The sequence below is a fragment of the Clarias gariepinus genome, chromosome 1, assembly GCF_024256425.1.
Source record: "Clarias gariepinus isolate MV-2021 ecotype Netherlands chromosome 1, CGAR_prim_01v2, whole genome shotgun sequence".
NCBI lineage: Eukaryota > Metazoa > Chordata > Actinopteri > Siluriformes > Clariidae > Clarias > Clarias gariepinus.
In genome coordinates, this window is record NC_071100.1 from 35,048,041 (window position 1) to 35,063,673 (window position 15,633).

General features: G+C 40.4%; 1 protein-coding gene across 2 annotated transcripts; it reads left to right on the forward strand.

Annotated features, from left to right (window-relative positions):
* The first annotated feature begins 842 nt into the window (after positions 1 to 842).
* Positions 843 to 14,502, forward strand: ntn4 (netrin 4). Of its 2 annotated transcripts, XM_053500636.1 has the most exons (11): positions 843 to 999; positions 1,214 to 1,293; positions 2,366 to 2,829; positions 5,887 to 6,156; positions 9,762 to 9,888; positions 9,980 to 10,165; positions 12,742 to 12,931; positions 13,035 to 13,102; positions 13,264 to 13,332; positions 13,633 to 13,806; positions 13,939 to 14,502. In XM_053500636.1, the coding sequence occupies exons 2-11, from the start codon at positions 1,233 to 1,235 to the stop codon at positions 14,073 to 14,075; spliced, it is 1,746 nt and encodes a 581-aa protein (XP_053356611.1). In that variant the 5' UTR covers positions 843 to 999; positions 1,214 to 1,232; the 3' UTR covers positions 14,076 to 14,502. The 2 variants fall into 2 exon arrangements, with proteins under 2 accessions (XP_053356611.1, XP_053356602.1); XM_053500627.1 differs by having other exon boundaries at positions 843 to 1,293.
* The last annotated feature ends 1,131 nt before the right edge of the window (positions 14,503 to 15,633 follow it).

The window sequence follows — 15,633 nt, forward strand, 5'->3', positions numbered from 1 at the left end:
TTGGCGTAAACAGAATGAGAACATGGATCCATCATGCCTTGTTACCACTGTGCAGGCTGGTGGTGGTGGTGTAATGGTGTGGGGGATGTTTTCTTGGCACACTTTAGGCCCCTTATCGTTTAAATGCCACGGGCTACCTGAGCATTGTTTCTGACCATGTCCATCCCTTTATGACCACCATGTACAAATCCTCTGATGGCTACTTCCAGCAGGATAATGCACCATGTCACAAAGCTCGAATCATTTCAAATTGGTTTCTTGAACATGACAATGAGTTCACTGTACTAAAATGGCCCCCACAGTCACCAGATCTCAACCCAATAGAGCGTCTTTGGGATGTGGTGGAACTGGAGCTTCGTGCCTTGGATGTGCATCCCACAAATCTCCATCAACTGCAAGATGCTATCCTATCAATATGGGCCAACATTTCTAAAGAATGCTTTCAGCACCTTGTTGAATCAATGCCACGTAGAATTAAGGCAGTTCACCGTATTAGTATGGTGTTCCTAATAATCCTTTAGGTGAGTGTATACTGTATATTTATAATACTGTATAAAAATGGCTAAAATATCAGTGAGTTTTAAGGGAAGTATTGCGATAAACAAACGGTGTATTGTGGCGCCTACTATGCATACCTCCCTCTCTGAGTGTTGCTTCCTGGTATGTTTGTGTGTCTCTGAGCGTGTGTGAACTGTTAATAGCTTGGATGAAACTCAAGTGTGACTCAAGAGTCAAGTGTGCTGGGAATGCTCCTTTAAATCGCAGTCAAAATGTTGGAAGAGGGGGCGGAGCTAAAGTTCACGCTCCTGTCACTCATGATATTTCTGCTCGCAGATCCCGATGCACGAGTTCGAGATGAGATGAGATGCGTATGAAGAGGAAAACGTGTGTCGTGCTTCAGTCGCTGTAGTCTCTCATGGCACGTGCACGGTAACAGTGTGGCTTCAGTGTGCTGGGAAACAGATGGCGGCGTCGCGCGAGACTGGCGCCGCTGCGCAGGTGAGCGCTTTCTGTTCAACACGGAGGCAGCGGCGCGCGCGCACGCACCTGGCCGAGCCACGCTGACGCGGTCATGCTTCTACTTGCCGCTTGAGAAACGCTGGCGCTACTTCGCCTTGTTTTTTTGGGGGGGAATAAGAGAATTCACACCGGATATAATTCGAATCGTTTTTAAGACATTGAAGACGTTTTTTTTTTCTTCTTTTGTTTTGAGACGTTTGGACGCGGCATCGATGGAGAGGTGGGCGTTGTTTCTCGTGCTCGCGTGCGGCGCTTCACACTCCGCGCGCTCAGGTCAGTGCACTTCAGGTGCCATCAAAACAAGAACACACACACACTGCCTTCATGTGGGAAGACCAAAACACCAGGAGTGTTAGGTTTTAAAGATGTTGTAAGAATGACATTATCTAATATTAATAATAATGTTCTAAATTTTCCACACTTAAATGTCACCAATCACTCTCTTACACTTTCTCCAGACACCATAGGGGATGCAGAGTCTAATGCAGACCTTGATTAGACATATAGCAATCCGTTTTAGACATTTTAAATCAAATGATATGAAGCACTTTAAAATTGTGAATGCTCATTCTTCTTATTAACATTATCCTATACTTAATTTTTCAGTTTTGCATCTGTACACTACCACTGTGGATTTAAAATGAAGTAATCAAGCACGGTGGCTTAGTGGTTAGAATTTGATTATTGTATCATGTCTATGTTTGCATATTCTCCCTATGCTTGATGGGTTTCCACAGTCCAAAGACATGCAGATTAATTGTTCTTTATATTTATTCCCATTTTTTTTTTTTTACAACCGTGGTAGGACCTCCTGTCAACATTCACACACACATTCATACACTAGGGGCAATTTGGCAAAACCAGTTAGCCTGATGTGCATGTCTTTGGGCTGTGGGACGAAGGGGAAAAAAAACACCAAGCAAGGGGAGAACATGCAAATTCCATGCAAAAAGAACCAGAAGCAGGAATAGAACCCGGACTCTGGAGGTGCAAGGCGGTAGTGCTAACCACTGAGCCACCATGTAAAAATTGTGAGATAATGAAAGATGGTTCTAAATTCTATATAGCTGATGCAGTATTCTTACAACTCTTTGAATTAAAGCTAAAGGTTTACACTTTCAAACCCATTATGGTGGTGTACATACAGTAGGCAAAAAAAAATATTTCACTGTAAAATGTTTTGTCTGATTGTTTGTTTCTTAATCAAATTATACTGTAGTACCACCTTTAACCTTTCTTTCATGAAAACCAAAACAATTGCCCTAATTTAATCTCTAATTGTATCTATCTAAATTGATGTTCTATTTTTTTGCATTTGTTGCCATTTTTTGTTTGCATTTGTTAGGCTGTGAGAATCGTGTGTGTAATCCTCGTATGGGCAACCTGGCCGCCGGGCGCCCAGTGCTCACGGACACACAGTGTGGCTCACCTACACCAGAGTACTTATGTAGCTTTGAAGATGGCAGCTGCATACCACAGTGTAAAGTGTGTCACCCTCATGGTCACCCACCCACCTCCATGACCGACTCGTCCTTCACACAGCCACCTACATGGTGGCAATCAGCCGGAGACGCTATCACTGAAACATTGCAGTTGGACCTGGAGGTGGAATTTTATTTTACTCACTTGATTGTGATCTTCCATTCACCACGCCCTGCAGCAATGACTGTGGAGTGTTCACGGGATTTTGGGCATACCTGGAGCACCCTGCACTCGTATGCCCACAACTGCAGCTCTTGGTTTGGACTGAAAGATGGTCATGGCTGTACTGAGAAATACTCATCACCAAGACCTTGTAGAGGTGGAGAGGTGAGTGTGTGTGTGCAAATGTACAATAAAGACATATAATACACATAGAAGTCATCAAAAAAGGATTATAAATCAGTGTTTTAAAGAGCTGAGTGTGCATGCAAATCATGCTAATGATCTATTAATAGGGGTGGTAAAAACTGAGAGTATTCGCACAAATTATTATCGACTTATTTGCTAGTTATTAAAAAGGATTCCTCATGTTCTCAGAACAACACTTAAAAAATATGAAACTTACTTGATGTGATGCCATCATTATTTAGTACATTCAGGTCATCAGCTGATTAAAATCTTTTTCACATAGACATATCTGAACTCCTAGGGTTTGCTTATGTTGCTCTGATTAATAGGGATGAGGGTATAGCACTTATTTTATATAGCATTTATAGTAATAATGCCATACGTTATAAAATGACTAGGGCTGCAACTAACGATTATCTCAATAATCGATTCGGATAAAAAAAAAAAACACACACAAGAAAAGCATTCATTTCCAACCCTTTATTCAAAAACAGAACTTAAATCTTTATAAAGTGCACAAACGCATACCGTTAGGGGCTGAGTAAGACACTGAGGAAATGGCTAGCCGCTCCTTTCGTGTGCGCGAGCTCACAGATGCCCCTGATTGGCTGTAGAGCCGTGATTAATGTGGGAGCACGAAGTACCTCTCATCCCTCCCCTCTGAGAGAGGTTGGCCAATCAGCTCTCTCTAGACCTCTGGCTGTGAGAGGTAACAGCATCACCCGGGGATCGAACCAGCGATCTCCGGATGATAGGGCGAGCACTTTACCACTGCCCCCGAGATCATCGATTTTTAACCTCTCTAATGAGACTTGCTTTTGCTTTACATGCGCGCTATACACACACGCATACAGACACAAAATAAAATATGTTTTACGCACACACGTGGCCACAGTGTTATAGTAAACAGTACACGCGTCCACAGATGTTGATTATACCAGTAAGAGACGCGCACTAAGACCCAGCAGCCTCCGCTATGTACAGTCGTGGCCAAATGTTTTGGGAATGACACAAATATAAGTTTTCACAAAGTTTGCTGCTAAACTGCTTTTAAATCTTTGTTTCAGTTGTTTCTGTGATGTACTGAAATATAATTACAAGCGGTTTATACGTTTTAAAGGCTTTTATCGACAATTACATGAAATTTATGCATAGAGTATTTGCAGTGTTGGCCCTTTTTTTTCAGGACCCCTGCAATTCGACTGGGCATGCTCTCAATCAACTTCTGGGCCAAATCCTGACTGATAGCAACCCATTCTTTCATAATTACTTCTTGGAGTTTGTCAGAATTAGTGGGTTTTTGTTTGTCCATCCGCCTCTAGAGGATTGACCACAAGTTCTCAATGGGATTAAGATCTGGGGAGTTTCCAGTCCATGGACCCAAAATTTTAACGTTTTGGTCCCCGAGCCACTTCGTTATCACTTTTGCCTTATGGCACGGTGCTCCAAATGGATTGTTCTTCACCAAACTGTTGTTGGATTGTTGGAAGAATTTGCTGTTGGAGGGTGTTTTGGTACCATTCTTTATTCATTGCTGTGTTTTTGGGCAAAATTGTAAGTGAGCCCACTCCCTCGGATGAGAAGCAACCCCACACATGAATGGTCTCAGGATGCTTTACTGTTGGCATGACGCAGGACTGATGGTAGCGCTCACCTTTCCTTCTTCAGACAAGCTTTTTTCCAGATGCCTCAAACAATCGGAAAGAGGCTTCATCTGAGAATATGACTTTGCCCCAGTCCTCAGCAGTCCATTCACCATACTTTCTGCAGAAGATCAATCTGTCCCTGATGTTTTTTTTTCGGAGAGAAGTGGCTTCTTTGCTGCCCTTCTTGACACCAGGCCATCTTACATTTACATTTAGGCATTTGGCAGACGCTCTTATCCAGAGCGACTTACATTTTTATCTCATTACATATCTAAGCAGTTGAGGGCCGCGCTCAAGGGCCCAACAGTGGCCACTTGGTGGTTGTGGGGTTTGAACCTGGGATCTTCCGAACCGTAGTCCAATGCCTTAACCACTGAGCTACCCCTGGCCTCATCTTCCAAAAGTCTTCGCCTCACTGTGCGTGCAGATGCGCTCACACCTGCCTGCTGCCATTCCTGAGCAAGCTCTGCACTGGTGGCACTCCGATCCCGCAGCTGAATCCTTTTTAGGAGACGATCCTGGCGCTTGCTGGACTTTCTTGGACGCCCTGAAGCCTTCTAAACAAGAATTGAACCTCTTTCTCTTGAAGTTCTTGATGATCCTATAAATTGTTGATTTAGGTGCAACTTGGTAGCCACAATATCCTTGCCTATGAAGCCATTTTTATGCAACACAATGATGGCTGCACACGTTTCTTTGCAGGTCACCATGGTTAACAATGGAAGATCAATGATCAAGCATCACCCTACTTTTAACATGTCAAGTCTGCCATTCTAACCATTCTGCCATTCAGCCTGTCATAATGATCTCCAGCCTTGTGCTCATCAACATTCCCACCTGAGTTAACAAGACTATTACTAAAATGATCTCAGCAGGTTCTTTAATGACAGCAATGAAATGCAGTAGAAAGGTTTTTGGGGAATTAAGTTAATTTTCATGGCAAAGAAGGACTATGCAATTCATCTGAGTATATGCAAATTGCTATTATAAAAACTTAAGCAGCAACTTTTCCAATTTCCAATATTTATGTAATTCTCAAAACTTTAGCCACGACTGTATCTTTCCTCTACCTCCGCTCGTTTTTTTTTTTTTTTGCTCTGCCCTGTCTATGAGGCACCAAACTCTAGCATCAGTGCGCGAGACTGAGTTTGTTCTCTCCGCTCCGCGCTCAACTAAATTATTATTTTTTTAAATAATCAAATGTCTCTGCGTCGCGCGACACAGTGATTCAAATATGAAATTCGTTGCCAACGCTTTTAGTAATTGATTTTTATCGATTTGTTGTTGCAGCCCTAAAAATGACTACCAGCTGTATTCAGGGTTATTACAACAGCTGATCAATTTAAACAGCTACAAGTTTTTCATAGTTGTGTGAACTGTGTGTTTCCAGGTTATATATCGTGCTCTCTCCCCCTTGGGCGTATTAGAACCCTACAGTGCAAAGGCTCGCACCCAACTTGGCATTACCAACCTCCGAGTGCGCCTGCTGCAGCCCCAGCTGTGCCCATGTCAGCTCAAAGAGAGTAACGCGCGCCTCCTTAGTGTCCCCTATGCCATCTCTGACTTCATCTTGAAGGGAGCTTGCTTGTGCTATGGCCATTCTGAGCATTGTGTGCCAGCCAGTGGCTACCCTGCCACACACAGTCATGGCCATTATGTGGTGAGTAGAGACCCAGGTGGAGCTATTTTGATAGTGTACTGGGAGTAAATACTATGTTCTATCTTTGTTCAAAATAAGGGTACAGTTAGATTACCAAAACAAGGGGGCGTTCAAGTCAAACATTTACAGAAGCCTGCAAGCAGAGTATGACGATGAGACTCTTAGTCACTATAAACTTTGTGGATGGTTTTAAAGAAGACCATACATCCGTGAATGACAATCTCGGGCAAAGTGGGTTGGAGCTCACCGCCATCGTTCCTGTGAACACTGAGCAAGTGGAAATCTCTGAATCTTAAATCATTGAAAATGGATAGATAACTTTCTGCAAACTGGCAGAAGATCTGTCTGTGGGAACTGTACATATAATCTTTCACAAACACCACTTTCACATTACAGAAATTTGGCTTTTACCTCACTCCAAACCGTTTCCACATATTCGTGTCATTAAATGAGTTCCAATTGGGGCATTGTTTTAGACGTGACGCAGGTAGACTGATCATGACTCTAAGAACACTTTCTACATTGATTGTGTCAAAGCACTAATGAAACGCTCTGTTAATGGCATTAGTGTAGCAGGGGATTATATTGGAAAATAAAAGGATTTTTTTTTTATTCTAATAACCGTATTCTGTTAATCTGCACAATCCGAAGTCCTGGTTTGACTTAAACGCTCCTCATACAACATTATTCGATTAATATCTCAAAAGAACCGTTGTTTGCACTGTTATTTTTATTTATGTACTTAAATATATGCTTTTTTTCTTTTTCTTTTTTTTTTTTATAAAGAAATGTATGTGCATTGCTTATGTGTATGGGAAACTATGGCCAGTTTGCCTTTGGTTATAAGTTACATACAAAAATTAATAAAATGTCATGTCTTTTTTTTCACTTAACTATATTGGTAACATATCAAACCATGTCTTTAAAACTAAGTTGTGTACTGTCACATGGCTTTTGCATACCATTACATCCCTAGTTCTAAGAAAAAAAAAAGAAAAACCTGAGTAAAAGATGTGAGCATTTCATAAGTGGCATTTAGCAAATTAATATTTTGCAAATCAAGCTTTAAACACATTTAGATGTACTTGTTTTCACTTTCAGTTTTAACTGAATGCATTCAGTTCTTCTTTTAAACGAGCATGCGTTGATCTTTTACTCTCGCAATTGGCAAGGTAAGCCAATTTCAGGACACGGTTCCGAAATGCCAAATACAATTGAGCATTGTGTAAGTAAAGTGTAAGTGTCTGCTCAGCAATGATTAACCTGCTAATAATGAGCGGGTGTATTTGCTATACCGACACTCATTTCTCATGGTTATACAGTATAAGTGGCTGCTTGCTTACGCTTTGTATATTCTTCTTTTTCCCCTCTTTGCTTGTCATGCACTTTTCCTTTTACTATTTCTAAAAAAGCTAGCAGGTCAGAGATCTGAAAAGAGATAGGAAAGTCTGACCAGAAGAAGGGAAGGAACAATGGGAGTGATACTTAAGAAAAACATTGGGAAAAGGGCCTCATTGCATGCCACTTTCCCCAATCCACTTTTTTATTGTTTGCCTTTTGTAATCAGACAGTAACAACAAATAGTGGCATAAACACTGTACTCAGGGAGGGTCAGACTTTGATCTTTAACAATGCAGACCAAACGCACACACGCACACTCTAGTCCAACCCAAACAAAGGACTACATTCACTCTCGTTGAAGATGTGCAAGTGTAGATGCATATACTGCCTGATTATCAGCATTTCCTTGACAGGAATGTTTTTATTAGCAGAGCAAGTAGTGTTTTTGCCTTATAATAACGATGTATGCATGAAAGTTATTTGAATCCTGTCCAGCTACTCTCATTCCTTCTGTTTTCTTCAGTGTTTTGTTTTGGTCTGTGTGTTTTTGCTTGCATCTGTTTGGGAAAAGGGCAGTGGAGATACCAGTCTCGCTCCCATTGATAATGGATAGACAAGACAATGGCATAAAGCAACATAACGCAGTGGGCATCAAGTTGATGGGGTGAGCAAATCATGGCATTGTTTGTGTTACTTCCACGGTACCTCAGTAGTGCCATTAGCTTCATCTGGAACATTTATTTAAAAAAATTAAGATTATGAAAATTCTGCGCCATAGTTGATTTGACCTACCTCTTCCACTCACTCTCACTTACAGTGTATTCTCTATACCATTTGTCCTGTGCATGGTCTTGGGGAACCTGGAGACAATCCCAGGGGTGACTCGGGTTATTAAGTGGGGTACACAATGCACAGGTTGTTAATCTATTGCAGGGCACAATTGCACACACTCACTCACACAATATGGGCAGTTTTGGCGGTTGCAACACACCAACCACTGCGGAACTCCACACACACAGACCCGAGACAGGAATTATAACCTTGACCCTGGAGGTGTGACACCACTGTGCTAACCACTATGCCATTGTGCTGCCATTGTCCCTTGGGCACAAATTTAAATTTTTTCTTGTAGATCATTGGGGTGATTTATCTTGTGTTCATAAAATATTTTTCTTCCTTAAGTTTTTGTTGAGCTTTTTTAACTTGGGCAAAAACACAAGAACAGGGCCCATTTTGGGATCAGAATATCTTTTTTTTTATTATTTATTTATTTTTTTTTTTATTCAGCACAATGGAAAAGTGCTGAGAGGTAAATGGACATGGGAGTGAGCTGTAGACCAAGGTGAGGCCGATTGAGATGCTGGAACCAAGTGGCTTCTTCAGGCAGCTGTGGTAAGCGGTAGAGGAGTGTAGCAGCAGTTTTGGAGAAAGACGGCAGTGTGGACAATCTGTGTCAGTAAAACGGGAGTTTTGTTCTTTACTGTCTGTGAGCAGAAAAAGAAGCAGCATGAGATGAAGGGAAGAATCTGGTACCCTTTTATACTCTTCTGACTTCTGCATAAGGGTGAGTTGACATGCAGCCACGTGCTCCAGGCTTTCCTACAACACTGGTGCTGAAACAGAGCTGTTCTTTCAACACCATGCTGGCGGACAGGGAGGTGAGGGGTGTGCCGTTTCTCGTCGTCCGACTACCACGGCTTTAATGAAGTGATTTCAGTCTTGTCCCAGTTTAATGACTATCTTCTGAAAACGCTATTGTGCTCCAAGGCTAAAGATTTTTTAAAGATTGTCAACCTTCAGTCCATGAGATGAGTCATTCATCAACATTGGTAACATGGCAGTGGAAATAAAAAAAAAAAGAGAGCTTAATGAAATATTGATGTAGGTATACTGCATATGTAGACATAACACTGTCTCAGGTGGAAAAGTAGATAAGAGCGCGTATTTGGCCATGAAAGTAGTGCGTAGTCTGTTTTTGTACATGCATTTATTCAGTTCTCACATTTTTTTCACTGTGGTAAACTTCTCACCCTCACAGATTTGTTACCCGATAATGGGACGGTAATCAACAATGGCTGAATTAGGAGAACGTTTTTAGAAATGATGGAAAAAAAACAAAAAACAAAATTAAAACACATACTGTACTTGGTTGTTTGCTCCATATCAAGATGATTATTCAAATGTCAGAGACATGGTCTCTACTCCAAAAATAGACAGGCTGCTTCTAAACCGATTTGGCTGTTTGACTCTACGTCTGTCCTCAGGTGCATGGCAAGTGTGTGTGTCGGCATCACACTGCAGGTGATCACTGTGAGAGATGTGATCGTCTCTATAATGACCGACCATGGAGGGCAGCAAGTGGTCTAACTGGAGAAGCTCACCAGTGTGTTAGTGAGTATTCTTTCTTTATTTCTGTCTGTCTGTCTGCCTGGATTTCTGTCCTCTCTTCAGCAGTGGTTAATGTCAGTGTGTGTCTTTTAAGAGTGCAAGTGTAATGGACATGCAGAGAGCTGCCACTTTGACATAAGTGTATGGCTGCGTTCTGGTCAGAGAAGTGGAGGTGTCTGTCACTGCCTGCACAATACAACAGGTCGTCACTGTCATCAGTGCAAAATTGGCTTTTACAGACATCCCGAAAGACCGTTGACTGCTGCCAACTCCTGTACACGTAAGACAACACCTCACCTTAACACACGCATGCACATATACTGTATGTTCATAAGTTGTTGACTTAAATGTGATTTATGACACAATGGCTGTCAGGGTGTGGAGAACTTTATAGAAAGGCTTCTTTTGGGTAATAAATACATTCATGTGATGCTTGAGGGCGTTGATCTCGGATTGTAAGAAGCCAACTAAAAAGTATGAGGGAAAACTGACTTTTTCCTTCTCTATATTTGATCTCCCCTTCCTTTCTCACGCTGTGTGTGTATGTGTGAGCACACTTGACATTCAAATGTTTATTCATGAATCTCAGCCAGGAGCATGTCAGAGTTCAGGAACTCTGTACTTTTGAAAATACATTAATTCACACAAGTGCCTGCGCGCACAGACACACGAGCAAACACACAGGGGCTGTTTGGCATAGAGCACGGAATGCTGATGGCTCTCATAACGAGCTGAGACATGCAGGACAACAAGAACTCTGTGGCGTTTTAGCTGTTAATCTGTGTGTGTGTGTGTGTGCGTGCATGTGTGTGTGTATGAGTGAGCGTGCATGTTTGTGTGTATGTGCGCACAGCAGACAGATTAATCATCACATACACTGAAACTGTTGATACCTCACCTCATAGCCAAGGCATCAGTATCAAGTTTTTTAGGTGTGTTCATGTAGCAGCCTTTTAAACACACACACACATACACGCAAAACACACATAGACAGCCAATCTTCCTGTCACAATGAACTTTTTCATGAACTATAAACTCAGTCTACAAAACTCGGTCAAAAAAAATAAAACAACCTTTAAATAAACACAACATTTGGAAAACTTTTTTGGACATTTTTGATCAAAAAGACAGATTCCTCACCCATCGGACTGAAGTACAGAATTTTTTTTTATTTAAAAGAAAAGGGTAAAAAAATTATTAAACAGTAAATTGGGCAATGGCAAATATGAGGTATGTTCAAGTCGAACTTTCTTTTGAATGAAGGCTTAAAACTAACATTTACAGAAGACTTCAAGCACGGTAAGGCTGAATGTCCGTGAATGACGAACTCGGAAACCACTGCAGTCGTTCCCATGAACATTCAGCAAGTGGAACGCCCAATCCTTGAAAATCGACAGATAACTCATTTCACTAACTTGCGGAAGAGACACATCTGTCTGTGGGAACTGTACACACATTCACAAACACCACTTGCTCTTTACAGGTACTCTCTTTGGAGTTATTGCTACATTCTCTGTACAGTCCTGACCTCACCCCAAGCCAGATCCACATGATTGTGCCATTAAAGTAGTTCCTGGGAGGCAGTTTCTGGCGTACTGGGAAAACTTTCTACCTTAATGGTATCCAAGCACTAGTAAAACGCCTGGAGAAGTGCATAGTTTTTACTTTCAGGACTGTGTAGTGTTCTGCACAATCAAAATACAGTGGCGACTAGTAAAATGTCAAGTCAATATTTAACTAAAATTATTCATATTGGACAAGTTCCATTTATTCTCCGAGTACTGTTGTAAAAAGGGAGTTTTAGACAAATAGTAACACTGCTCAGTTGTGAGCGTCACGTGATTACAACTGAGCCAATGGATTTTTTTGTTTTACTTTACAGCAGTGATCTCGTTAGTATGCGCTCGCGCGAGTGTCATTAGCGATGTTCCTTGCTAATTTTTCTGTTAAAACAGTCTTTCCATTAATGTGTGTGTCTGTTTGTGTGAAATTAAATGAGAGACGAGAAAGGTTTGTTGTATAAGATGAGAAGGGGGAGGCTGATTCCTCCTCTTACTTCACACACACACACACACACACGCATAAACGGAATCTGTCTGGGTTTATTTTTTACTTTCTTTTTACTTTAAAGTGCAGGTTAATTTGTTTTATTTTTACTTTATATTTTGTATTAATTATTTTTATGTATTTATTTTTTTGGTCCGTGGAACGAATAATTTGAGTTTCCATTATTTCCTATGGGAAAATTTGCTTTGATTTATTTTAGTGTTTTGGAAAACAAGCCCACTTCCGGAACAAATTACGCTCGTAATAAGGTTTCACTGTATTTAAATGCTACTTGTAAAAGATTTTAGGTTGTATGAGGACAAGATTATATAGTATAAAAGCAACTGTCCAACACGCACTGTAATGTGCTGTTGAATTTGTAGATCACAAAGATCCAGTTTGATTAAATTCCTAATCAAACTGGTTCTTTGTTTTCTAAAAGGATATGTACTTGATTATCTCTTGTTTTCCTTACATACTGCTGTTACGTGAATCACAAACAATGGATACGATTCTACAACTTTGCAGATCATTCCAGTTTAGGGAGACGGATTATAAACGGTCTATGCTGCATTGAAAATTAGATATGTGGTGAAACATAAATCAGATTTTATCTCTTAGTAAAGTGCTAGTAGGTAAATCACTGCTTTTACTGGCAAATCTGCCTCTAGATATTACATTATCTTTACCATGACTTCTGAGAATTAAATCGCAGTGATAATCTTTCCAAAAAAACTAACTCATGCTTTAATATAAATTGCGTAAAGGCATGCATATGAATATATTTGTCTCTTGTTTATACAACCACAGCTTGTTTGTGCGATCGTGTCGGAACTGAGAGTTGTAATCCTGCTAACGGGGACTGTATCTGCAAGCCTGGTGTGGCCAGCCCGCTTTGTGACAAGTGTATGCTGGGATACTGGGGTTTCACCGAATACGGCTGCAGACCTTGTCACTGTGCAGGTGACTGTGATCCATACACTGGAGACTGCATGATGGGGTTAGTCTGTGTGTTTGTATATTTATGTTTGTGTATTTATTAGAATCCCGTAGAATACAGAGTGTTCTATAACCTAATAAAGATGTACAAAATGTGTGTGTAGGTCCGATCCTGATCACAACAACAGCATATTTCGAGTGGAGGAACTTTTTTCTGCTCTGAACTTTCAAGGTAGAAGTCTGTTAACAGTGCTTTGCTGTGTATCTAAAGTTCACTCTTTTGGCTTGAATAAGATATGTTCCACTTAAATGTCATGTATGTTTTTTATATTGCCTTGACAACAGAAATAAACTGACAGGCAATTCAATAACAGTTTTTTTTTTCTTGTGCAGAGAAATGTGTCTGCAAACAGCATTCCCTTAAGAACAGTAAAGTTTTCTGCACTATGAAATATTCCTATGGTAAGTATCAGCTCTTTGAGACATAAACATAAACAGACACACACATAATGTGTATGTGTAGGCCTGAGGATATTTCAAGACTGTCCTTGTGTTTCTGCGGATTACATCATTCAGATAAAGCAGTTTTGAACATACTGTATGTACAGTGTTGTAAGCATTTAGTAGTTTAGAAATGAAGGCAAATGTTGGATAGTAGTAACTTAAAGTCACACATTTCTGCAATGTATCCTGTCTGTGTGTATGTGAAGGAAAATAGGGTTCATTTAGTGTACTACCAGCATATTGTGTGTTTGGGTGCAGCTCTAAAGGTAAAAGTGCTGGCAGCACATGATAAGGGCTCTCATGCTGAGGTGGATGCTAAAGTTCTGAAGGTGCTGTGGAGCAGCTCCCCCCACAGGCTCATGGAAGGAACTGTCACTTTGTATCCAGAGTCCTGGACAACCCGAGGCTGTACTTGCCCTGTACTGTATCCTAGTAAGTATAACAGCATACACACACATTACAACAGAGAAAATCGATTGTGATCATTTGAATATGCATGTTCTGCTTTGTTAATTAAATAATTAACCAATTAAAAATAGTCTACTGTATATCTGTCATCTCTAGGGAAAGAATATCTAGTTGTTGGGCACCACGATTTGAGGAAAGGTCGACTTCTGGTCAACATGAAGAGTTTAGTGAAGCCATGGAGAGCCAATCACAGCCGTCGTGTGCTACAGCTCTTTAAAACTAAATGCACCTGAATGAGATAGGGAATGCATGAGAGATAGGGTAAGAGAATGATGTGGTCAAATTTAGCCAAAACCTTTGTGAATTTACACACTGTATTGTGCAAGCGTGTATCACTGAATGAAAGTGTGGCAGACGAGGTCGTTATGAATGTCTGTTGTACAGAATGTATATTCATTGAATGTACATATTATAATGTATAAAATTTTGTATCTTTTTGAGCTTGTACTGTACATAACATGGCAAACATTTGTATATAATGCCCTAATGAAAATATGCTTATTAAATGCAATAGAAACTGGCTTGCGACAGACAAAAATGGGAATTTGTTTCTTCTAGAACCCTACTTTGAAGAAAATACCAACTTTGATGAACGTTTTTGGACGCTAATCTTCAAATAAATTACTACAGTCATGTTTCTTTTCAAGTCCATCTCTTGTGCATAAGTAGATCAAAACAGTCTTTATTAAATCAATATTCAATTTTTATTCTAATTTTAATCCACTGCATCTACTTCGATTAGCCATAACATTACCACTGTAATCTTCTTGAAGGTAAACTGAACAACATTGATCACTGACTATACACCAGCAAACTGGTGAGAAGATCATGGGCACAGTGGGGACCAAAGGCAAGTCCATCAGAGGTTGACTTCAAGGTCTGATCCCACAGAAATGCCCCATCAGGTCTGATACCACAGAAAAGCAAATGCTTGCCATAATAGAGAGGAACCAAAGCATCCAGTTAACTCCAGGCCCATCATGCATGGCGCCAATACTAATCAGATCCCAATCTGATCGATGCATCAAATAAACAAGTCTGACCTATGGAGACTGATTTGAGCTGATGGAGAAGGCTACAGTAATTGCGACAATAGTCATACACGTGTACAGTACTTGTAGCAAAGATAATACAGTGAGCAGAATATATATATAAAAACATTAATCCCTTATGCTTCCCCCTTCATGTGGAAGCATGTGAACCTGCACAAAGATAATACATTGGGCAGAAAATTTTAACTAACAAAAATAGTCGCGTTGTCTGTGTTTACCGGGCAAAAGATCCATTAGCAGCGATTTAAAAACATATAATCTTATATCTGTTATGTCTCAAAAATACAGACAAAGACATCCGGGTATGTAGCACAGATTGTATGTTTATTTCAATAAGTTCGTAAAAACATTAAAACAAAAGAGAAACGGTGAAAATACTCGTTCGCGCGCACAGCGTTAAGTAGTGAGTGACGTCATATTTTTTTTTATCAGCGCACGCGCACACAGTACGCGCGACTGAGGAAATATTGGGGAAACTGAATTTCCCCGGCACAAGTATCATGTGCACGACACAGGGTAATAGAATATAAACAATGAATTAATATAGACAATGGCACTTATGTTATTTCCATTGTATGGGGCAGACAAGGGTATTTTGCAGTCAACATTGGTCATATTCAAAGGAAATAATATCATCATCATCATCATCATCTGTTGCACCTTTGCCAGTATTAATGTCCGGACAGGATTAAAATATAAGCCTAATGTTAACACTTAGTATGTTTCTTTTTATATGTAA